The following is a 25909-nucleotide window of genomic DNA, read 5'->3' on the forward strand; positions in this document are numbered from 1 at the left end:
CTAAGGGGCATCCACAAAGAATGGCTGCTGAGTTCTGTCCCAGGGCGTAACTGCTCATGTGACGGTCCGATGTTAGGAGAGCTCCTGCACTGGTGACCAGGCTCTGTCTGGTTGAGTAGCAGTGGGAAGACGTTCTCTGGCCTTTCAGCATTGCCCACATTGCCCCCCCTCCCCCAACCTCCCTGTTGCCCTACATCAAAAAAGAGAATGTTGTCATGATAGCCACACATCCCAGATGTGCGACTGTCTCTAAAATCTCGATGGCCAAGTGACTTCATGGCCATACCTTGAACCTTAGGCCCTGCAGTGGAGTTTTACCCCATGAGTAGATGGGCCTGCTAAAGGGCTTGTAGAAATCTTCATGGGAAAATGTAAAGAAAATCAAACAGTACCTTGTTGGGGAACACCCTTTTTTCCAAGTAATATAAATAAATAAATAAATCATGAAACAGTGAACTCCGGTGAGCGATCTCTCACCCGGGTTGTAGATCCAAATGTAGTGTAATGTCAGAAGTTAATGGTGTGCAGATCAAGTTCCAATTCTCGAAGTCAGGAATGTAGACAGACTCCCAAATGGTGCAGAGCCAAGCGCTGGCTTTGCAGAGTATGCTAAGGACATGGTTGGCAGTACATTTTTTGTGGCGGTACATTTTTTGACGCCAAGCTGGGTGGCTCATGGCACGCAGAAGCATGCAGGCATTGATAGGCAGCTGAACAGGAGTCATGGAGGAACGAAGAGAGAAAGACGTAAGAGAAGCACTCTTCCTCCACGCAACGCTAGAAGTGAGGTGAGTGTGCCCTGGAGCTCGAGCCACATCTTTATTTTTAAATTTTGAAAAAAACAGCTGGCAAGAAATAGGCATCAGGTCTCAGCGTAGGCCACACGGCAAGCCAAATAACAAAGTAGAATAGCCCTCTCTTCACTCAAACTGCCAGTGCACAACCTCCAAGGTACCGAAACACGGAGTTCACACAGATTGATGCAGCAAGACTTTAATTTTAAGTGCAGGTTGTAACGGTCCCAGTTAGTAGCGCTTTTTTAAACAGGAGACCTTTAAACAGCAGGTTGGCACAAGTTGGGCAGGCAATAAACTGAAGTCACAAAGTGAGCTGACAATCTTTTAAACAGCAGATTCCAGAAATAGCACAGGCACAGGAAGAGCACAAAGAGAGAGGAAGAGCAGGATATAACAGGGCTACCAAAGCCTCCCGTGCGTGGAGTGCAGGGCACCCATAACAAGCACAATGGCCGAAAACACATCAGAGTTTGGGGACCAGAACTCTAGGCAGACACCACCATATCGATGATCTAAGGGAACCAAGAAAAGGCAGGTACAGGCCCAAAGGGCTCCAAACAACCATACATAAATATATGATCCTTTCAAGTTATTCCATAAGAGACGCTCCAGTCGCTTGTTCCCCAGCCTCATGTAACGTAAAGACTGTAAGATCCTTACTTACTGGGATATTCAACCTGTTCCTCACATAGGTATGTGTCAATGTCTGTGGAATTTCTGTAGCACAAACTTGGTCAACATGTTCAAGGTTAACATTCAGCGTTTAACATGAGGCAGACACATTAATGTCCTAAGGATTCACCTCCACAAACACCTCAGCTCTTGAAACCATTGACTGTGTGTTTAGTGTCTGGGCATTGATGTTGGATGACCTCTTCCATGAACTTTGTGTTTAGCGCAAGCCACGATTGCTTTGTGAAGAAAACAAACATTTAAATGTGTTTTAATACAGGATTCAGTTCATGTTCTAAATACATATTAAGTTTGAAAATACTAGCAAATTATCAATTTCATGTTAAGGTAGAAGAAGACAATTACAACCTGAATTCAATAAGAGCAATGGTTACAAAGATGTGCAGTAGGACAACAGATGTAGGACCTGGCAAGGAAAGCTATGGCTCTCTCTCTCATATACCATACCTACAGAAGGAAAGGAAATATGAAAGCTGAAAGGGGGCACCGTAAAGAAGCCAGCCTATCTCACCGGATATCTCCTATCATGATCACAAAAGCAGCTAAGAGAAGTGCGCATTTGTGTGGACATGAGACTACCCATTAAGGTCCTGAAAGAAAAGAAATGGATTACAGCAACGTCCCTGCTGAGCACTCCCGGAAGGCAGGCTCACAAGGATGAGAGTAGCAAATGAGCCAAGAGACATTTATTTGTTAAATGTATGAGTCCGTCGTGTGTATGGGAGCCTAGCACCCGAGAGGTGCTCATAGCTGCGTTGTATAGGAAGCCATCAAGAGCTACCCATTCTAACACAACAGACTCTAAAGAGATGCTGATACCTCTAGTGGACAAGGCCCTGTGCTTATCAGAGGTCAGCACCTGGGAGTCCAGTTTCTATTGTCATTCGAAGCCTGCCCTTCGTGCCCACCACTTGGAAAGAGATGATGGTCACGGTTACTTGTATCCTCATTTCAACAAACTGAGTAGAAACCCCCACAAGGCCACTGAGGCACGTGATCACCCCAAGAACAGTTCAGCCCAGAAAGTAACTGGTAAAGTTCGGAAGTGATGAAGCCATGAGCAGTCTCATGAAACGGAGTTGAGTAAAAGAGCTTAAAAGGAGGGATGTGAATAATTGCTTGGTAACATGAAGGGATTAAAACTGCATACTTACTCTTTACCTTGAGCAAGAAGCCTAAATGTGTATAGGGAGGGACCTACCTCCGACTGGATCAACACTTTATACTTCTTTAAAGAAGCTGCAAGTGTACAGGTGATTCTTTTCATGTATAAACTTAATGTGAGGCATATGGTCCCAAGTTAGTGGTTGCACCCCCTACTAGCCACATTACCTACATATTTAACATTGGCCAAAAAGAACCCTGCGCTATAATGACAACATGCCCTGACCCTACCACCACCCTTGCGCTGGCGTCTTCTAACGTTCTTCCTCTGTCTCTGTCTCATCTGTGTCCCTCTCTTCCTTTCTTCAGACACCGACTTTTCCAGGAAGATTGTGTCTGCTTCTTGGGCCACTATATCAAGAATTTAAAGGTGCTGCAGAGGGATTTGGCAAAAACCGTGATTTTGGATGATGCTCCACACACCTGCCCATACCAGGTAAGTGCGCAAGAGCCCCGGGCACCGTCACCTGTCTGATGTACAGCATCTTGCGCCAGCCGCAGGAGCAGCGCCAGCTAGCTTCTCAGGCCTGTTATCTCTCATTACTCCTTACCCCAAGGATGCAGTCGAAACCTTGGTCCATTGCAGGTCCTTGGGGAGAAACATTTGAGAGACCTTCAATCCTTTGAAATGAGACTGACAAGACCAGTGACAACTCATTCCTCAGGGAATCCCAAGGGTCCAGCCATCAGCCAATGACTGCACTTCACCATAGTCCAGACACAAGCACACTCCTGAGCCCAGATCAGTGCTGAAAAGATGGATAGCAACAAACCCTCATTGTTTTACAGTTGGTTTGTTCCTTCCTTTGGGTGCTTCACGGCAGAAGGCCGACACTTGACCAACACTTTGGCCACTCTTTCCAGACCCTGTGAGCAAACTCGGCCACATAAAAGCAGACAGATTGTGACATTTCATAACCCATTAACCAGATTGTTGGGAGTACAAATTTCGATGCAATCCAGTTTGTTTCCCTGTCTAAAAACAAGGCCTGAAATGCTGCCCCTATGGGCAGCGTGCGACTCACCATGGAGAGATACATTATCCACGGAGCAGTGAATATGCAGCTCAGCGCTCAATACAGCCACTCTGCTGAGACCAGTTAGAACTCCTTTCAAAGAGAAGCCTGGCCGCATGCGAACCCTGGGCATACCCTTGAGCCCACTCCAACCTAGGCAAGGTTTCTTGCGATGGCCCTGTTTGCAGTTATTCACTTTCTAAAAGGGTCAAGTCTGCCCCAAAACCAGAGTTGGCACATCCCATTAGCCAAAGGAGACCATTAGGGTGGGTCATCACAAACACAGCAATGGGTGGGTTTGTGGCATCACAACAAGCAGAATTTTCTTTTAATATGCATTGCTATGTTAGATTTCCCCCTATGGGCAATATCTTTAATTGCTTTCTAACATTAGACGTGTTAAATACAAAAGGACAAGATGCAGCAGATCCCTTAACTTTCAATTTCCCAGGCGTCGTCAGACTGGATCTGTGTGGGAGGGCAGGCTTGATAAACAGGCGAGGAGGCTGAAGGATAGGTTTAAAGGAAGGTTTATTAATAAGAGGTATAGAAGTTGTAGGTTGTTGGGTTATTGCGCCCGGAATACTCGTGAGATACAGATTCAACTGCACACAGTTGTGGGAATTGACCAACCCAGACGTGGGTTTGCGATTCAAGAACATTAATTTCTTTCTGCTACTTCATCGGACTGGATAGTCCTTTTAAGATTTTACGAGTGATATTGAAATTGTCTATGGGAGAAATCTAATCAGAAATACAGATCTAGCTCTAACAAACAGACAGCCCTGACGAAGTCTATCAGCATAAACTGCTGTAGACGAAACCCGTGTTGGCTAAAGGCTAAAGATCTGAAGAAATATCATTTTGAGAACATTAAAAGAAGAAGATTGATACTGAAAGACTTTTTCTTCTTTATTGCTTTTCCTAACGCGGATTGCAACTGCTCGGGATATATTGCTTACAAATGTTTCATATGTAGTTTACTACATTGTTTATGACGCTGGATAGCAACATTGAGATTTGTTTTTACTTAAATATTAGACATTTGTGCGCAAGTTGAAGAACCTTCTATCTTGTCCTTTTTCAAAAAAATTTGTTGGGTTATTGGTTTTGGTTGTTTTACGGCTTCATCCGAGTCCGACGAGGATGACGAAGTCCGGTCTTCGGTTTGTCCTTGATTGTGGTGTTTTCCCCGGAGGCTCATAGAAGAACAAAGAAATGAAAGGAGCCGTCAGAACAATGTATTGCTGTTTCAAAATGTCATACCGTTACCACGGTGCACTAATGTGCTGAAGTGTTCGGAGAACAGTCCCACAACCAAAGTAAAGGTGAAAAAGAGGAAAAGAAATAGGGTTTTTCTATAGTACCCGAAACATTACACGGATTATTTGTTCAGAGGACCAGCTAGTGTACGACTGGAAAAGAAGGGTGCTTGAACAAGTCGTCTATACGGTAAAACAGGGGGTTTTTAAACTAAGGCAGCGTTTTTCATTCACAAAGAATTCAGAGATACCACTTTGTTGAACGCTACCCCCACCCACTCTTTGCCACCCTCTCCCGGCTATTCCCAGTTTACAATCACTAACCTGGCTCCGCCGTAACTCTCCTGAGTCACGGCCGCTCTCCAGCCACCTCCGGACACCACCAATCTTCGGACCACGTTTCGTCTTCGCCCTCGATAGTTCCTGATGTCCAGGTCTTCTTTTGGTCGTGTCCCGCGTCTTCCTGCTTGCAACCGGGTCCCGCGTCTTCCTGCTTGCAACCGGGTCCCGCGTCTTCCTGCTTGCAACCGGGTCCCGCGTCTTCCTGCTTGCAACCGGGTCCCGCGTCTTCCTGCTTGCAACCGGGTCCCGCATCTTCCTGCTTGAAACCGGGTCCCGCGTCTTCCTGCTTGCAACCGGGTCCCGCGTATTCCTGCTTGAAACCGGGTCCCGCGTATTCCTGCTTGAAACCGGGTCCCACGTCTTCCTGCTTGAAACCGGGTCCTGCGTCTTCCTGCTTGCAACCGGGTCCCGCGTCTTCCTGCTTGAAACCGGGTCCCGCGTCTTCCTGCTTGAAACCGGGTCCGCGTCTTCCTGCTTGAAACCGGGTCCCGCGTCTTCCTGCTTGAAACCGGGTCCCGCGTCTTCCTGCTTGAAACCGGGTCCCGTGTCTTCCTGCTTGCAACCGGGTCCCGCGTCTTCCTTCCCGTAACGGTCATTCCACTCCTCTCTTATTGGCCCCGGGTAACTGCTTCCGGTGTTCGAAGGAGGGACTTCCGGGTTGTGTTCCCGTTCGCATCCCTGCGAAGACAGATGAGGAGTCTGGATACCGTAGTTGAGGGGATCCGGTAGGCAATTTCTCACAATCTGAAAGATTTATCTTAGAGCAGTACCCCTATGCTCCGGTAGGTGGCATTGGTTAGCTTCATGTGACGTTGGCATCGTCTGCGCTCTTGTGACATTAGCAAAACATATATAGGCAATACCCCGGCATGCTGACGTCTGTTACTTTTCATGACTTTCCATGCCAGAAGCTCTGAGCCATGAAGTGCTCTGACATTGGCCTGTTTCTAAAGAACTAAGGCCCTGAAGGGGTTCAGCCCTGACCCTAGAAACCTGTCAACAGTGCGGGGAGGATGGGTGGGTCGGTCAGAACTCTGCGGCTAGAACAGGTCTCTACCAGATAAGGCGCTACCGAAGGTAAGTAACTTGTTCATCTGATAGAGATCTATAGCCGCAGATTCCTTACCTTTCAGTAGCTACCCAAGCGATACCATCCCCAGAGGAGGGACTGCAGACCAGTTTAGACCAGGAAGTCCTGCAGGACAGAGAGGCCAAAAAGACCGTCCCTACAGACTTGTCTGTCCAGGCAGCAGAACTTGGTAAACGTGTGCAGGGAGGCCCACGTTGCTGCCTGACAAATGTCAAGGACTGGAACTCCACGGTGCAGCACCGTTGTAGCACCCTTAGTGCTGGTGAAATGAGCTCTTAAGCCTTCAGGAGGTTGCTTTTTGGCCAGAGCGTAACAAATTCTGAAGCACAGGATGACCCATCGTAAGATACTCTTCTGCACAGCATAACCTTTCTTCATTCCAACGTACTCCAATAAGAGTTGGTCGTCCACCCAAAACTCATTAGTGCAGTCAAGATCGAACAACAACTCTTTTTTGGGGTCCAGGCGGTGGACTCGCTCCTCTTCTTTTCCGGTGGGGCTGAGGAGGGTAGAAAGTGGGCGAGGTGAAGGATTGCTCCACATGGACTAGTGTTACCACTTTCGGGAGTAAAGAGGCCCTAGAGAAAAGCGACAATTTATCAGGTAATATTGTCCGGTAAGGAGGCTTGGATGACAAAGCCTGAAATTCCCTCACCCTCCTGCCAGATGTGATTGCCACTAAAAAGGCTGTTTTGATGGTAAGCAGCCGGAGGGGGCCGTTGTGCAGAGATTCGAATGGAGCGCACATCAGGAAGGTGAGAAGAAAACTAAAGTCCCACTGAGGCATAATGAAAGGGGAAGGCTGGAACATATGTACAAGGCCTTTGAGGAATCTATTTCAATGGGAGACTTGAAGAATGAGGGTTGGTTGGTCTGGCAGCCTCAGAAGGCCTGCAAGCAAAGCGATCCCCGTGATCTAATTTAAGCTCTAACCAAAATTCAACACATTCAATAACAACTGCTCTGCAACCAAATATAGGGAAATAATTCTTTAATTCCCAGAACAGACTGTTATGGTACATTAAAAACACAATCTACTATGCATCATACAGTAAAAAACTTGCCAAATACAAAAATGTTACAATTAAAATCAAACTAATACATCCTAATTATGACCAGCATAATTAAAGATAGACAGAAACATGTAAGACATCAGACTTGTTCAATACAGTTGTACATCCGACCTCCTGTGTTACCACTTTGTTTTATACATCAATACAATCTATATTAAAACAACAGTGTTGGATTCCCAGATTGTACTAGAAAAATGCATCGACGCGTTTCGATGGATACAGTTTGTTACACCATCTTTATCAAGACTTTTCAATTTTTTCTGTCATATACGAGGGGTCAACAATTTTCTCCCTACAATAAATATACATAAAATGAGTGCATATACATGTTCGGTTCAATAAATTAATACATGATTCCCTATAATCGACCTCTATGATGATGCTTATATCCAGGAGATAATGACACTCTGCTGGCATCTCGTTCATACCCGCCTTCTTCTATGCTTCTCATCCCGCTATACTTATACCAGAAATCTTGGAAGTTTATTAGGGGTGGATATCGATTCGAGTCATATTAATATTGATTGCTTTTGTGACTATCTCCAATATTAATTCTTGACTGCACCCTTCTTTTATGCATGAAATGCAGGTTCCCTTTGTTTAAAAAAGGAAGGAAGGAGATTCCGAGATTGTAGTTTTATTATTTGTTCACTAACCAATCATTGGAGGAGACAGACAGGGCCGGAAAGTACCCTTTGAGAGTGGCCAGTGCAGAGCCTTCCTTGGGCAAGGGTCAAAGAAAGCAAAACTTGAGAAAGTGAAGCAGAAAGAGGATTAATAGAACTTTCTGTACAGTAGTTTACACATTTTTTCTACTGGAAGGAGTATACTGTCTTGGTGGAGGGCGTGGCCTCCAAAATAACATTACGGACTTCGGGAGGAAGGTTGAAGGCTATCAACTGGCGCCGCTCCATCTCCATGCAAGGTGGCGGAGAGTTGACAGATGCGGCTGGAGGACTCTCCCCTGCTGCTGCGACAGAAGATTCTCCTGAAGGGGGCAGCCTGATTGGAGGATCGATGCTCAATTGGAGAAGCTTGGGGTTCCAGACTCTCCGTGCCCAGTCCAGAGCCACAAGAATGACTTGAGCCAGGTCGCTCCTGCTCTTCTTGAGCAGTCTGCACAGCAGTGCTATGGCCGGAAAGGCGTGTAAGAGGCCTGAGACACCTTGGAAACGCCAGTGTGCAAAACTGCTTACATTGTGTGTTCTCAGCAGAGGCAGACAGATATTCACAAGGCTTTCTCCACTATTGAAAAAGACCTTGCATCACCTCCGGATGGAGATACCATTTGCGATACACTAGGTATCGACGGCTAAGTTTGTTTGCCCTGGCTTTCAGAGAACTGATCGGATCAAGGATATGCCCTGATGTTCCTGCTGTGTCCAGAGATGCAGATCCTCTTGACAAATGTCCAGTACCCCACCCTCCCTGTTTGTTGCAGAACCAGCTTTCCCTTAACTGAAGGAAGAAAGGCTTTCAATGCCAAACAACTCGCTGAGAGCTCCAGCAAGTTAATGTGGAGTCCGGATTCCGCCAAAGACCAGATTCCTCTGATCTCAACATTTACCAGATGGCCGCCCCATCTCAAAAGTGACATCTGTCGCTACTGTGTGTCTGGTTGGGGAAGGGAGTGGTGTCTGCCTCTTACCCAATCACGGTTGTTCAGCCCATCTGCAGGTCCTGTGCATTTCCCTCCCTCGATCTAGATCATGTTGGAGAGATTCCCCTGATGCTGCGCCCACTAGAACTTCAGGTCCCACTGCAGAGCGCACATACGCCACCTGGCAGGTGCCCTAGCAGGATGCAGAATGCAGGAGGCCATGAGGCCCAGCAGCCTCAGTCATTCTCACCGAAATCCAGGATAGAGGCTGAAACATCGATATCATAGTCTGAGTATCCTAGACTGGCCGCTCGGGAGGATAGGCCTGCAACTGTACTGTGTCCAGAAAAGCTCAGATGAAAGGGGGAGTCTGAGAGGGAGTCGGGTATAACTTCGGCAGGTTGATAGTGAACCCCAGGATATGCAGGAGGTCCGCCATAGTCTGGAGGTGGAAGACGACGACAAGGGGCCTTCAAGAGCCCATCATCGAGATAGGGGAAGACTGGCACCCCCGAGCTGCGCAGATGAGCCGGGGCCACTGCCATCAACATGGTGAACACCCGAGGGGCGCTGGTAAGGCCAAACAGGAGCATGGGTAACTAAATGTGCTCATGGCCCTCTGTGAACCGCAGGTAGCGCCGGTGAGCAGGCAGGAAGGGAATGTGAAAATCAGCGTCCTGCAAGGGCAGCACTACCATCCAGTCTCCAGGGTCCAGGCAGACAAGATCTGAGCCAGAGTCAGCGTCTTGAAATTTTCCTTTTTTGAGGAAGTAGTTGAGGGCTTGCAGATCTAGGATAGGGCGAAGACCCTTGTCCTTTTTCGGGTCCGAAAAGTAGCAAAAATAACAACCACAGCCTACTTCTGGCTCGAGCACCCTCTCTATGGCGCCCTAGACCAAGAGAGTTATGACTTCCTCCTGAAGCAAAGTCAGCTGATCCTCCGTCAGCCGGTCGTAAGTTGGAGCAAGGAGGGAGGAGCGGTCTTGAATGGGTGGGAGTAGCCCCTTCGGACAATCTGGAGAACCACCTGTCCGAAGTGATGTTCTGCCAGTGGTTACGGTGATGGCTGATCTGGAAGGGTCAGACTAGGAAAGTTTGGAGGCTGAGGCTGCAGGCAAGCTGGGAGTCTGACCTGACCTCTGGTGGACTGACCCAAGGGGTCGGAATGAGCTGTGCCCACGGCCATACAGAGGTTGCTGAACTTGCATAGTTCTGTGGCTGGGGTATGTCTTGTGGGGCTGAAAGACTTAGACATGCACAATGCCTTGAGAGGTAGGAGACTCGACACACAATGCCAATCGTAAAGCTTCCACGAGAACAACAACTTGCAAAGTCCAGGTCCAACACTATAAGGCAGCCAGAAGTATGCATAGCATCTGTGTCTGCAGCCAACACATGCTACAAATAACATTTTCTTATCCCAACTGTCCAACCTCTTGGATTCCCTGTCTGGGGTTGTGAAAGGGAATGCACCATGGCAGGTAGAGGCTTGGACCACCAAGCGCTCGGGGGTAGGGTGGTTGGTGAGGATATTTGGGTCGCCGGTGCAGGGCGATGGCAGCGGGCAATTTATCTTATTCACAGGAGGCCCTGTGCTTGGCTTGGAAAAGGTTCCCAATAGACCATCAGTTAAGGTCTTGTTGAAGAGTAGTCAGGGATCTGAAGAGGCAACACCTAGCTACAGGACCTCTATCAAGATATTAGTTTTGATTGCCACAGAAGAGAGCTGAAGGTCAGGACCTCGGCTGCCCTTTTCACCACCAAAGCAAATGACGTTCCCTCCTTCGTAGCCATGGTAGGGGGAGAAAGCAGTCCAGAATCTGGAGAGGTATCCAGTCCGTTGGCCACACCCAATTCCTTGTACCAGTCCATGTGTTGATAAGACTGGTCTTGTAAAGGGTCCAGCGAACCCTCCCAAGCTTTCTCCATTCCTAGGCTGAGGAACCAACCTAGGGCCCAAGGGTTCTGTCTGGCCTGGTATTGGTGTCAGTAGGTGCCGATTCGTCTTTGGGGAGGAGAATGGGGCTGGTGCCGGGAGTCTCTGTGTTCGGCCGGGAAAGGTCACAGTGGCATGACCGGCATTGGTCTGGATATATCACCAGATCCATAGGGTGCCATCGGTGCAGCGGCAGTACAGCCGGCGCTGAACGCGATGGAGCCCCCTCTGAGCCTCCGGAGCCCAAAGGTACACGGGGAGGGTCAGGCCACCGAAATATGAGGCACATGGTGTTCTAAAATTCTTTTTTGCTGGGCGGTGGTTGCTCCTGCTACCGTGAAGACTGGAAAGTGTGGAGCAGAGCCAGGCGCATGTTCAGAAGAACGAGGCCTAGAACGCCAAGACTCCTCTGTACCTTCGACCAACTCAATGACTTAGAGTGGGAGGATGAAGACTTAGGACCCCCAGAACAGTGCCCGGACCTTCCTCTCTACTGGAACTGTGAACAAGACCTCCGAGGAGACCGACGTGGTGCTGAGTGCCAGGCCACAAGCAGCTTTAGGGACCGCTCCCTCAAAGCTTTCGGTGCCATGGCCCAGGAGTCAAAGCATGACTTCGAGTCGTGATCCTTACCAAAGCACCAGAGACAAACCAGGTTTGGGCTAGTCACCAACCTGGCACCGCAACCAGCACGCAGGGTTCGAACCCAGCAGTCTTCTTGGACATGAGGAAAAACCTACAGACCAAAAAAGGAGTCAACAAAATGTTGCGAAAAAGTGACAAAGGGTAGCTCTCTTCACGAATTTGCGCTGGCTGGAGTAGAAAGAAAAGAAGTGATGTCAGGTGGTGGCTTTATAGGGAATGCGGACGTCACAGCAGCGCCAACAACATCACATGGAGCTGACCGGTGCCGCCTACAGGCGCGCACGGGTATTGCTCAAAGAAAGATCTTCTGGATCCAGTCAAACGCCTGGGAAATTCAACGTTAAGGAAACTGTGGCTAGAGGTCTCTATCAGATGCAGAATTTAACTCCACCAATAAAGGATAAAACGTCTGCCCTGGTCTGGTTCCTGCCTCCAGTGGATGTCTGTGTGTGGAATCTTGCTTTGAACTGACCCGGCCCCTTTTTTCTGGTGTTGGATAAGAGCAGCTTGTAGGGTTTGACTGTAATGATCTGGGGACATGCTGGCTAACCCCAAGATGAATTCCATAGTGGAGAATTGTGTATTAACCTCATCGCTGCTGCACATATTCCCCTCCGGTGCTGAGGGATAATAGCAATGGGTGTGGTCATGACGGAACGGTTCCGTCATGAGCATCGAAGGGGTTAATATTACACATTGACTGCAAGCTGAAAATTAAAATGGAGTGGGGGCCATAGTTACCTAAACATGCAGGGTGGAAAGGCCACGAGTCTAGGACCCGCAATAATAGCCTCTTGAAAGGCAGAAAACACTTCCACCAGAGTCACGATCAATCCTGGCCAAACCTTTCATCTGGAAATCAAGTGAGATGAGAAACGTAACCTTTCGTGTGCGATGTTCTTCCAATATGCTCTGCTACGCAAATGCAAACCAGTCGTAAACATCGAAGAGAGAACACTTAGCAGTAAAGTATACATATTTGGGGTTTTAAGGCATTGCTAGTCTGCTTACTTGGCAGCCATGAAGAAGTGAAGCAAGATTGGAGGGCGAGTTAATCCATGGATGAGAGCGGATCTCCTCCAGAAATGACCACAGGTCTGAAGTCCACCGAAGACTGAATGCAACAGAACATCTGCATAATTACAGTGAACCATCAACATGAATAATGGGGTACACAGCCACAGCTACTGTGCCAAGGACACATACCTAGGAGAAAATATGGGTTAAAAAAAGATCCACAGGTATGCAGCAGCAAACCTACGGCACGCCCCTTGTCCGGGGGCGGGGTGCGGGAGTTGCACAGTAATCAAACATCTCATGGCAACAGCTTTGGTCTCCTGGTTTACCTCTATCCATAAACATTCACCACAGAGAAGACTGAAGGGTTCGCGGTTTGCCACAGTCATTAGTCTGTTAGCCAATCATTTCTGGAATTAAAATCTTCTCAGAACCTCTCTGCTCTCACTGAAACGAATCTGAAAATATTGTTTTCAGACAGTAAAAGTGTCATACAAGCCACACTTTCTTTCCTTTGCAAAATACAAAAAGTGGACCCTTCTATGGAAGCCGCCTTTGACAGCTTGGAATGCTGCACCGTGCATTTGAAACCCAAGGACTGTGCTGTTGCCGACCCAAGTTTCCAACCTCCATTCCAGACACTGCAACCACTGAAAACACTGGCTTCATCTTTGTGCACACACATTTCATTACCTTGGACAAAGCCTTGTGGATTGAAGTGCACCCTTCCTGCACTTCAATCATGGTAATGGGACCATGCATGGCACCACACTATGCAAACCTTCTTCATGGGTAACACTGCTGAACGAAGCCATAGGTGCATCTATGTCATGTCGAAGATGCGTTCAGCATCTGAGATGGCATTCGTGTCTCACCACCGCAATTTCATGCAAATGTTAACCTCCACACACTCAACACTGGACACTTTACTGAGACAGTCCGCGTCTGGAAACCACTGGATTCTTAGAACTCCCCTTCACAAGAAGTCCATGGACAGGATTGGGCGTTTGCAAAGTGTCCTCTTGAGATTTTGTATACATCTGTATGACTAAACGTTTTTTATGATATAATGTTAAATGCGAACACTTTAAAGGGTCTATGACTAGACTGGGAAGAGTCTGAAGAGACAGAGGGTCTGTGAATAGACGGGTAAGGGTCACTGAAGAGATGAAGGACCATGTTCACGGGTTTCCAAGAGAAAGGTAAAGTTATCTGGAGAGGTTCAGTCACTTTGATGGGTCTTTGGACGCGTCTGCAAGTTCTGCATTTTTTACAGCTATAAGAACTCGTGTTTTCATTTGTCCATAGTTTGATTTCTGGTAAAATGTTGCAAGCAGGGTTCATAGGTTAGGTGGTTGTTTGTATGCTGTGATGGATACTATGGCAATATTTCATAATCTGGTTGTGCCTGAGCACGGGTCGCAGCTCCTTTATGATAGTTTTATCTGGCAGCCGCTGCAGGGTCCCCCGTATCAAATGGAATCAAAAGGAATGTGGCTGAAAGGTTTAATTTCTCTTTTTGTTAGTGTTGAAAGCTTACTTTGTCATGGCAGAAGAGAGAAAGGTCTATATTGTTTGTCTGACAATAGATTATGAAACATAAGGTGCCTTACTGAAGAGACGGATGTCTTTGTGCAAGATGAGCACTATAAGATCAGATACTGCTTATCCAAGCTGCTTCACACTCCTTCTGGACTAAATCCGAAGGCTGCTCTCCACAGCTGCCACTTGGAAATCTTTCTAAGGTTGTCCAAACCACTAAAAACACCATAAGGGTCGTCTGGGGTGGTGCAGGGTGCTACACTCGAATAAGTGTGCACCATATACCAAGCCAGCCTCCTTCACTTCACGGACTCTCCTACCATCTGGTCACAGACCCTCTCCGGATGTCTTCATGGGCCTTTTAACTCTTTGTTCATAGCCCTAGCCCTATCTATTCGTGGATTCTCCACTGCTCTTAATGAGCCAGTCGCTCCATTAGCTCAGACCCTCCTCCTCTTCATCCATGTCTTTCCCTCTCATTGCAGAATTCTAACCGCGTCCCGGTGAAGAGCTGGTTGGGGGACCCTGAAGACGAGGAGCTCCTCCGGCTGATCCCGGTCCTCGAGAAGATGACACAAGTGGTAAGAAAGAGTAATCTTACTTTGTTTACATAATGCCTTTGTGGTCAGTATTCTTCTGAGCACTCCTTCAGGGTTAACCTGGCTCATGGCCTCTGACCCTCTGGGTTGGTCACCCCACGCACCGCGCTCACTCCTCCGTGTGTGAGCCCAGGCTGCCCCCGAGTGCCGCCGCTGCCTGCAGCTGTGCTCCTGGCCCCCGACCGCTGCTGCTTGCGCCGCCTTGTATTGTATTGCCTTGTATTGTATTGTAATTTTTTCCTGTTTTCTCGTTCCGCTTTAGTGTGCTGTTTCTGCCCTGTATTTCTGTGATTGTATTCCCTCCCTGTGGTATTTAGTTATACTTAGTTCGTTGCCTTTGTCCCCTGTTGCCCCTCGTTGTGCTTAGCCCCTGCCGCGTTTCCCGCCACCTCCCCGCTCCCTGCTGCTGCCCCCCTGTGGCTCTGCCCCCTTCCCTCGGCCGCCCTTCCCATTCGCCGCCCCGCTCCCGCCTCCCAGCTGCTTCTCCCTCGCTCCGCCCCCCCCACCCTCCACATATGGCAGAGTGGCAAACGCTCAGCTTTGACGCGCAGCGGGGGCGCCCTAAGCGTGCCGAAGGCGCGCCAAAGGTAAGCCCGTCTGCGCCCGTCCGCGCCTGGCCCGCGCCCAGCGCCCGGACCCCTGGCCCCCGCAGACACCAGCCCACCCGCCAGACCTACAACGCCACCGAAATCAACGCACTAAACACCGACCGGATCCTTGGATGCTACCGAGCCACCCCGATTGCAAAAACAACAAGTGATGGACTGAATGTGGATCAATGTCACACACTCCCCCAGTCAAAAGATCTGGGCCCAAATCCATCGTTTTTTTGCACTCCACACCACCCTGGGTTAGACAATGGCGATATGCAAATCAGCTCTGACCCTGTTGCCCCATGTGAACAGTCCAGTCCGAACTACAAAAGCCATGTCCTTCCCAGAACTGAATCAAGCATCCGAGGACCGGACCGGTTTCGAGGTAACACCTCTCATCAGCCCGGCTAGCTTGACTCCAAGTGGTGTGGAGTGCCTGGGACCCACGTCTGGGCATCCCCAGCGCACTTAGGGCGGCAATTGCAAAAACAACAAGTGATGGACTGAATGTGGATCAATGTCACACACTCCCCCAGTCAAAAGATCTGGGCCCAAATCCATCGTTTTTTTGCACTCCACACCACCCTGGGTTAGACAATGGCGATATGCAAATCAGCTCTGACCCTGTTGCCCCATGGGAACAGTCCAGTCCGAACTACAAAAGCCATGTCCTTCCCAGAACTGAATCAAGCATCCGAGGACCGGACCGGTTTCGAGGTAACACCTCTCATCAGCCCGGCTAGCTTGACTCCAAGTGGTGTGGAGTGCCTGGGACCCACGTCTGGGCATCCCCAGCGCACTTAGGGCGGCAATTGCAAAAACAACAAGTGATGGACTGAATGTGGATCAATGTCACACACTCCCCCAGTCAAAAGATCTGGGCCCAAATCCATTGTTTTTTTGCACTCCACACCACCCTGGGTTAGACAATGGCGATATGCAAATCAGCTCTGACCCTGTTGCCCCATGGGAACAGTCCAGTCCGAACTACAAAAGCCATGTCCTTCCCAGAACTGAATCAAGCATCCGAGGACCGGACCGGTTTCGAGGTAACACCTCTCATCAGCCCGGCTAGCTTGACTCCAAGTGGTGTGGAGTGCCTGGGACCCACGTCTGGGCATCCCCAGCGCACTTAGGGCGGCAATTGCAAAAACAACAAGTGATGGACTGAATGTGGATCAATGTCACACACTCCCCCAGTCAAAAGATCTGGGCCCAAATCCATCGTTTTTTTGCACTCCACACCACCCTGGGTTAGACAATGGCGATATGCAAATCAGCTCTGACCCTGTTGCCCCATGGGAACAGTCCAGTCCGAACTACAAAAGCCATGTCCTTCCCAGAACTGAATCAAGCATCCGAGGACCGGACCGGTTTCGAGGTAACACCTCTCATCAGCCCGGCTAGCTTGACTCCAAGTGGTGTGGAGTGCCTGGGACCCACGTCTGGGCATCCCCAGTGCACTTAGGGCGGCAATTGCAAAAACAACAAGTGATGGACTGAATGTGGATCAATGTCACACACTCCCCCAGTCAAAAGATCTGGGCCCAAATCCATCGTTTTTTTGCACTCCACACCACCCTGGGTTAGACAATGGCGATATGCAAATCAGCTCTGACCCTGTTGCCCCATGGGAACAGTCCAGTCCGAACTACAAAAGCCATGTCCTTCCCAGAACTGAATCAAGCATCCGAGGACCGGACCGGTTTCGAGGTAACACCTCTCATCAGCCCGGCTAGCTTGACTCCAAGTGGTGTGGAGTGCCTGGGACCCACGTCTGGGCATCCCCAGCGCACTTAGGGCCACCCCGAGACGCACCCACGGACCCTTCAGCTGCCACTCCTGCAAGTTCACCTGCATCCGGTCCTGCACTGCGACCGCTCCCACCGTGCCGACCCCCAGCAGCAACTACCTGAAGTGCATCCTGCTCAACACCCGTTCCGTCCACAGACACGCCGTAGAGCTCTGGAACCTGCTCGACACCACATCTCCAGACGTCGCCTTCCTCACGGAAACCTGGATGAACGCCTCCTCAGCACCCGACATCACCATCACCATCCCGGACGGATACAAGATCACCCGGAGGGACCGCGGCAATCAGACCGGAGGAGGCATCGCCATCATCCACAGGAACACCATCTGCATCACGACCAACACCGACGACACCCTCACATCTGCCGAACACCTGCACTTCCAGATCCACACCGACCCCAAGACCACCCTCAGAGGCACCCTCATCTGCAGACCCCCGGGACCACGCACACAATTCAGCGAAGACATCGCCGACTTCATCAGCCCGCACGCCCTCCCCTCCGCTGACTACATCCTCCTCGGGGACCTCAACTTCCACCTGGAGAACTACAACGATCGCAACACCACCACCCTGCTGGACAACCTCGCCAACCTCGGTCTCAAGCAGCTGGTGACCAACCCCACCCACTACGCGGGACACACACTCGACCCCGTCTTCTCATCCAGCAAGGACATCGCCTTCAGCCACGCCACCGGTCTCCAGTGGACGGACCACAGCTGCGTCCACTTCAGCTTCAGAAAGAACACGATCCACCACCACCAGCAACAGGTTGCACGCAGAAGCTGGAACAAGATCACAGCCGACCAGCTCGCCGCATCCCTGAGCCAGGACCCCCCCGCCAGCTCAGCGAACCCCAGCCAGGCCGCCAACAACCTCACGAAGTGGATCAGCAACTGCGCAGACGACCTCGGCCCTCTGAGGACCCCACCTAGCAGACCCGGCAGTAAGAAAGCACCATGGTTCACCGACTAACTCAAGACCTCCAAGAAGAACTGCAGAGCCCTCGAGAGAGCCTGGCACAGAGACCAAACTCAAGACAACATGACCACCCTCAAGCTCGCCACCCGAAAACACCACCAACTGATCCACACCACCAAGAAAACCGCATTTAAGGAACGACTGGACAACAACGCACACAACAGCAAGGAACTCTTCAACATCGTCAAAGAGCTCTCCAACCCCAACTCCGGAAACAAAGACATCACCCCATCACAAGACCTCTGCAACTCCCTCGCCTCCTACTTCCACAACAAGATCACAGACATACACAACAGCTTCATCACACAGCCAACGCACCCCACGACCGCACCTGCACCCCCCACCACCACCCTCCGTGCCTGGACCCCGATCAACACCGAAGAAACCCGACGCACGATGAACTCCATCCACTCAGAATCTCCAACCGACCCCTGTCCTCACCACGTCTTCAACAAGGCTGACGCTGTCATCGCACCCCACCTACAGGACATCATCAACGCCTCCTTCGACACCGCTACCTTCCCGGAGAGCTGGAAGCACGCCGAACTCAGCGCTCTACTGACGAAACCATCAGCGGACCCCACCGAACTCAAAAACTACCTCCCCATCCCGCTCCACCCGTTCCCGGCCAAAGTCATCGAGAAGACCGTCAACAAGCAGCTGGCCGCCTTCCTCGAGACGAACGGATCCCTCGACCTCTCGCAGTCTGGCTTCCGGGCCAACCAAAGCACCGAGACCGCACTCATCGCAGCCACCGATGACATCCGAGCCCTGCTCGACAACAAGGAAACTGCGGCCCTCATCCTCCTGGACCTCTCTGCGGCATTCAACACTGCCTGCTACCGCACCCTAGTGCAGCGCCTCAGCAACGTCGGAATCCAAGAGAAGGCACTAGAATGGATCATCTCCTTCCTCGCCGGAAGAACACAGAGAGTCCGCCTCCCCCGTTCAGATCAGAAGCCACCAAAGTCATCTGCGGCGTTCCTCAAGGCTCCTCACTCAGCCCCACCCTCTTCAATGTCTACATGAGCCCCTTGCGGCCATCGCACGCCAACACAACCTCAACATCATCTCCTACGCCGACGACACCCAGCTGATCCTCTCCCTCACCAACGACCCCGCCACCGCCAGAGCCAACCTGCACGAAGGGATGACAGACGTAGCCGAGTGGATGATGAACAGCCACCTGAAACTGAACTCGGACAAGACGGAAGTCCTCATCCTGGGCTCCTCGCCCTCCTCCTGGGACAACTCCTGGTGGCCCCCCGCCCTGGGCAGCGCACCCAAGCCAACGGACCACGCACGCCACCTGGGCTTCATCCTGGACTCCTCCTTCTCCATGACCAGACAAGTCAACGCCGTCTCATCGTTGTGCTTCAACATCCTGCGCATGCTACGTAAGATCTTCCGGTGGATCCCCACCGAGACCAGGAAGACGGTCACCCAGGCCCTCGTCACCAGCCGACTGGACTACGGCAACTCCCTCTACGCCGGAACGACCGCCAAACTCCAGAAGAGACTCCAGAGGATCCAGAACGCCTCAGCAAGACTCATCCTCGACATCCCCCGACACAGCCACATCTCCGGACACCTGAGAGACCTGCACTGGCTCCCGGTCAACAAGAGAATCACCTTCCGTCTCCTCACCCACGCACACAAAGCCCTACACAACCAAGGCCCAAGATACCTCAACAGCCGCCTCAACTTCTACACTCCCACACGCCAGCTTCAATCGACCAGCCACGCCCTCGCCGCCGTCCCCCGCATCCGAAGAGCCACCACAGGAGGAAGGTCCTTCTCCTACCTGGCCGCCAAGACTTGGAACTCCCTCCCGACCCATCTCCGCCTGACCCAAGACCACCTCGCCTTCGGGAAGCAGCTCAAGACCTGGCTGTTCGAGCAGTAGCGGACCCCCCCCCTCTCCCCAAGCGCCTTGAGACCCTCCGGGTGAGTAGTGCGCTATATAAATGCATTGATTGATTGATTGATTGATTGGCTTCTCAACCTCTGAACCTACCCCAAACCTCAGCATCCTCAAACAAGCAACCTCAAACCTTATGCATCCTCAAACAAGCAACCTCAAACCTCAGCATCCTCAAACAAGCAACCTCAAACCGCAGCATCCTCAAACAAGCAACCTCAAACCGCAGCATCCTCAAACAAGCAAGCTCAAACTGCAGCATCCTCAAACAAGCAACCTCAAACCTCAGCATCCTCAAACCTCAGCATCCTCAAACAAGCAACCTCAAACCTCAGCATCCTCAAACAAGCAACCTCAAACCTCAGCATCCTCAAACAAGCAACCTCAAACCTCCGCATCCTCAAACAAGCAACCTCAAACCTCAGCATCCTCAAACAAGCAACCTCAAACCTCTGTATCCTCAAACAAGCAACCTCAAACCTCAGCATCCTCAAACGAGCAACCTCAAACCGCAGCATCCTCAAACAAGCAACCTCAAACCTCTGCATCCTCAAACAAGCAACCTCAAACCTCAGCATCTTCAAACCAGCAACCTCAAACCTTGAGCATCCTTAGCACTTGTCCTAACTCTACTTCCTCTGTGCTCCTGGGATCCCTCGATCAGCAGCTTTACGCACAGTAGGCGCTCCTGCCCACATTTCCAGAGGCTCATCAGATGCCCCAACAGAATAGCTTCACAGCTGGTACCGAGGTCAGACGCCCCCCTCCAGGATCCTAGGATGACTCGGCTACCCAGAAGAACACTTGCGCAGCTCTGCCTTTGCTGCACACTGCGTACCTCTGCCATATCCTATCTCTTCCCAAATCTATTTGTTCTCAAGAGATCCAAGAAACTGGCAAGACCACTCCAGCATCTCTGGAGCCTCCATGTTCTGACCCCCCCCCCCCCCACCTCCCGGTCACACCCCGGCTCCTGTCCCACTATCTCAAGCCTTCTGCTCTCAATGGGAATGCCAGAAACCGGTCCACGGAAGCTTGTTTCCGGTCCAGGGAAGACATGGCTTGGCAGTTCGGGCTGGACTGTTCCCATGAGGCACAGGGTCAGACTGATTTGCATATGGCCATGTCTGAACTGGGGTGGCAGAGTGGGCTAAAGAACGGTGATGGATTAAACACAGATCTTTTGACTGGGTGTGAGTGTTTGATTGGTTCAGATGCTCCGTCCATCACCACCCCCTTTTGTACTGCTGAGGGAGGTAGAGCAGCAGGCGTGTGTGCTGGCTGCAGGCAGTGAGGCTGCTAATGTTAGTGAAGTTGTATATGTTCCTACTCCATCATAAAGATAAACATTGGCACATCCATGCATTCTGTACCCACAGAGGGCACCCGCCTATGAACGCTGCCAAGAGGCTGGAATCGGTTAAACAAGACACCACGCGTGTGCCTCTTGGACCGCAATGCGCTATTCTTTTTTACCACAGGTCTTTTGATTTCGCCTGCAGGTAGCTTTGAATTAATCAACAACGTTTGGTACCTTTTTTTATTGAAGCCATCCTACAGTCATTAGTTTAAAAACCAAAACTCAAAGTTCAGTTCATCAAAAGGGTGTATTTGTTTTTTCTTTCTTTGGTTTCCTTTTGTTGACAGAAACACAGTTATACAAACATGACAAACACTTTTTCAACAGTCCATTTACATAACGCTCTATATACACTGACAGCAAAACAGGCCGCGCATTGCATTAACTTCATGGGTCTTCATCTAAATGATTTTTGATAGTCCTACTAAATTTGTAAAGTATCGAGTCTCGTTCATTTGTGCACCTTCGATACTGTGGTCACTCTTGGGTCCAAAGTGATGAAGTCAGGGAGAGCCTGGCAAAGTTCAAGAAAATGCTGTCTCAAGTCAGCTTAGTTAGAAATCTACTAGTAGCTGTGTAGTTCCACACAGGGAAACCCTTGGTCTCAGTGAGGGGGTGCCGATGCGTTTTGACCTTCGTTTAGGGACCGTGATGATTTTCAGAAGGTCTTCCTCAGGGCTGGAAGATTCTGTGTAGGATTCTGTGTTAAGAGAGGGACAAGTGTGTCTATTGATAATGAGGGGCTATCTGTACATGAGGAAAGAGACACTCTTTAAACATATGTAACTTTGTATTGTTCTCTCTTATTCTTTTTTCATGAGTCTTTGTTCTTCGTGCTAATCTCCTACTGTGTTGTGCTCTATTTGTTTACCAAGTCTTACTTTTGTCCTCTTTCAGGATGATGTTCGCACTGAAATATCACAACGATATCACTGTGGAGAGCTGCTCGCTGAATTTTAATTGGCTGCTCCAACTGAATGATGATAAAGTTCTGCAGCAAGTCCAAACTTCTCCAAATAAAGACATTCTTTAACCAGGTCCACCCCTGGAACTCTAGAGCTGACTTTTTCTGGGCTGTGCCCGGTGGTACGACCTCCCTGTATGGCTCTAGCCACTTGTTCCAAAGGACTCCCCAGTGGTACGATACACCCTTGCGACTCTAGAGCCAGCTTCTTCTGTTCATAGCGGACTAGTACAATGTACCTTTGGGACTCGAAGCATCGTCTAAGAGGGGACTGGGTGGGCATCCTCCTCCCACAGGATTCTTTCCCATCTATGGTCTGGTGTTGGCCCACATTTCTTTGTAGAATTGGGCTTCTTCCAGGGCAATGATGGAGGAGGTCCAATCTGTGTTTTGTTTCCCACTTGCAAGGCAATGAGTTGAGCAGGGGAGATACTTCATCTACAAGACCCCGGAAGGTCCGTGATCGGGAAAAGTGTGTGAGAGGATGCCCTACTTGCAAGATTAGTGGGGACCTCTTCCGCTGGGTTTGCCGCCGGATCACCGTGTGAATGCCAAGAGACTCCAGTGAAAACTCAAACGCTGCGATGAGTCAGCGAGAAGCAGTCAGGGCACAGTGCCGCAAAACTCGAGATTTGTCAGGAGGGAAATGTTCCCCATGGTGCTGGGACAAAGCCCTTCACCTCATAGGATTGTGCCTGGAGGAATGGGTCATCCCGGCTGACGGGTCGGGTTGCTGTTTCTCTGACGATGGCTGTGGTGCAACAAGAGGGGTTTCCCTCTCTGGCGATGGATGGTCTGGTACATTATGCTGCAGTTGGTGTGAGAGTGGTGATATCACGGGTGAGTGGGAACAGAGCAAAGCTCCTCTAGAGAAGGTGCCCAGAGTGTGAGTGTTGGATGGGAAGGCCGTGCACCACCACAGAAGCCATGGGACGGAGGAGCCAGGCCATGCAAGTGTCCACGCCCCCTTGATCCAGCTGCCTTGTCCCAAGAGTCAGAACGCAATGCTTGTGCACAGTTGATGCCAACTCTAAGCAACACTGGACTCTTCCCCCTTCTTCTAGGGCATTCCTGGAGCAATGGCTTCTGCAACAGAGCAAAGATTCAAAGGAAAAGCCCAAACCTGCTTTTTTTGTTGTTTTGAGGAGAGGGGTCTTTTCTTGTGCGCTGCAGTTGGGGAGGGGTGATTTCCTTGCACCATGGACAGGGAGGCCCTGGGGAATGTTCTCTGAGACCAGGCTGAACCCTGGCATGGGTGTATTTGGTGACTGCCTTCGTAGGGGTCTTCCCAGCTGGAATCGCACCGTTCACTTCAGTCCTGAGCAGGAAAGTTAGATTTTCATGTGTAAAAAGTTTGCACTTCTTCGCTTGGTTGTGTGGTATATTTTTAAATAAAAGTGTTTGTTTTTAAACCCTGTTTGTGCCCTCATCATTGTGGCCCGGGCGTGCTGCCCCTTCTCGGTGTGCCCAGATGTAGTACAAGAACTTCATCTCATCAAATGGGGAAAGGATCACTTGTCCTGCAAAAACTTAGGTCTGCAGGTTGGTAACTGGGTGTCTCCCAATAAAATGACCCTCATACACGTGTGTTTTAGTTCTCACTTGTTTTCGTTAGCAGTATATGATGTGTCACCGCTTATATCACACGTGCGTGCGTAATCACTGGGTCAATTCATTTGTGTGCACCCTCCACCAGGAGGTTATACCTTAAGTTTAAGGCGTAGTGATCGTGGAAAAAGTGATCGGGAAAGTGGTGGGTGATTTAAAAAATAGTCAGGACAGCCAGTACTTGAAATTTTATTAAATCTGGATTCGGGCTATTCTTAAAAAAGGAGTTTGTGCTGCTGTGGAATCTGTTATGGATTGTAGCACACTTTAATGGTCTAATAAAATGGTCGACATGTTTCAGCTCTAGTTGACAATTTGTCAGGCAGCTTTCTTCAGGACCAGGGGGTGAGAGTAGTGAAAAAAGTGAAAGAATAGGTAAATTTATAACCTGATTCTCCAAGTGTTGAGAGGTCTCATGTGCTGTCTCTACCTCCGTCCACCCGGAGGTAGAGACAGCACATGCTGCAGACGAGGACGCGAAGGCGAAAGCGCTACCTTTCTCTTCAAAACCCCCCTCCCCCGATGAAGCTACTAGCTACAATAAAGGAGGTACAATGAGACCTCTCAACACTTGGAGAATGTTGTGATAGTGTATCAGAGCTTTTCAAGACCGCCCTTGCGAGACCCAGGACCTCCAAGTGACTGAACCCACACTTGATCCCAACCTGGCTGATGAACACGAGGTGTTGAATCCTATACTTTTTTAGAACTGAGCGTGGAGCAACTTCTGAGCGCCTGATCCCGAACCACTTTCAAGAGGTGTGTGCAATGTCCCACACTTGTCCCCGTCCACAGTTTGTCCGTCCCAAACGAAGGTTAAGCGAGGTTTAATGCGGCGCTCCAAGAATGTTTCTCTCAGGACACGACTAGCCAGGTAAAGGGGGCCAGGAAGTAAGTGGTTTAACCTTGTGTTGCAAGCTAGGTACGTCAATTATTTATTTATTTATTTTAAAGGTTTTATATAGCGCTGGCTAGACCCGGAGGTATCAGAGCGCTTTACATGAGCATCAGATCAAAGTCACAGGTTACATCGTTACAAAGGGTACACAGTCATTAGAGCATGGCAGCATAGTTACTTGTATGGTCGAGATAAACAATAAGCACAAATACGAAAGGGGAAAAGCAGGCAAGGGGAAAGGTTCAGGGGAGGGGGAAGGAGCTGGGGAAGTAGTCGGGTAATGAAGGCGGGAAAGAGGAGGGGAGGGTGAAGGACACCGCATGGAAAGAGGAGGGGAAGGGCGACGGGTAACACAAACTGGTAGACAAGTGAAAGCTACGTCCAAAGTCAAGTAAGCTGTGATCCCAGGGAAAGTGGTATCACTTCCCTATCTCAGTTGCGGGAGGCTCCCTTTACGTAGTGAACTCTCTCAGAGGGGTCTCTGAGACGCCAAGTCCTACATACTGGATCCTATCCCAAATAGGTGAGAGGGAGTGCTTTGGCAAGGGGTGCCATACCATACCTCAGCTGCAATTGGCTCCTTTGGTGCAGTGGAGTCTGTCAGCGGGTTCACTGAGACTCCAGAGTATAAATATTGGACCTTTCCCCAACAAAGGGAGAAGGAGTACTTAGTCAAAGGGCACAAAGGACAGGGGGCTAGGCAGACTAGCAAGCAAGATGAGAGATTCAGGGGAGAGGGGGTAGGGGGTAGGAGCTAGGGAGGTAGACAAAGAGAGAAAGAGTACTAAATGGGAACACATTTAATTAATGAGTTATTATACAGCGCTGGCTAGACCCGAGGGAATCAGATCCCTTTACATGAGGAACAATAATGTTGCAATTTACATCAGTTAAAAGTTACATAAGTATCAAGAAAGGTATTTAAAGAACATAGGGGACAAGGTGAATGGAGCCAGGAAGGGTAAGGGGATAGGGTAAAGGGGTAGGAGGAAGGTAGG

General features: G+C 49.9%; 1 protein-coding gene across 5 annotated transcripts in view; it reads left to right on the top strand.

Moving 5' to 3' along the window:
• LOC147666042 (CTD small phosphatase-like protein 3) overlaps positions 1-23822 on the top strand; it is a 199159-nt gene extending 175337 nt beyond the window's left edge. For all 5 annotated transcript variants that reach the window (XM_086949300.1, XM_086949301.1, XM_086949304.1 and 2 more), the window contains exons 10-12: positions 2964-3090; positions 14663-14758; positions 22339-23822. In XM_086949300.1, coding sequence (XP_086805426.1) covers positions 2964-3090; positions 14663-14758; positions 22339-22401 — 286 coding nt within the window. In that variant the 3' untranslated portion in view covers positions 22402-23822. The remainder of the gene's footprint in view (positions 1-2963; positions 3091-14662; positions 14759-22338) is intronic.
• The last annotated feature ends 2087 nt before the right edge of the window (positions 23823-25909 follow it).

Source organism: Lissotriton vulgaris, unplaced genomic scaffold (genome assembly GCF_964263255.1).
Source record: "Lissotriton vulgaris unplaced genomic scaffold, aLisVul1.2 SCAFFOLD_1937, whole genome shotgun sequence".
In the NCBI taxonomy this organism is placed as follows: Eukaryota; Metazoa; Chordata; class Amphibia; order Caudata; family Salamandridae; genus Lissotriton; species Lissotriton vulgaris.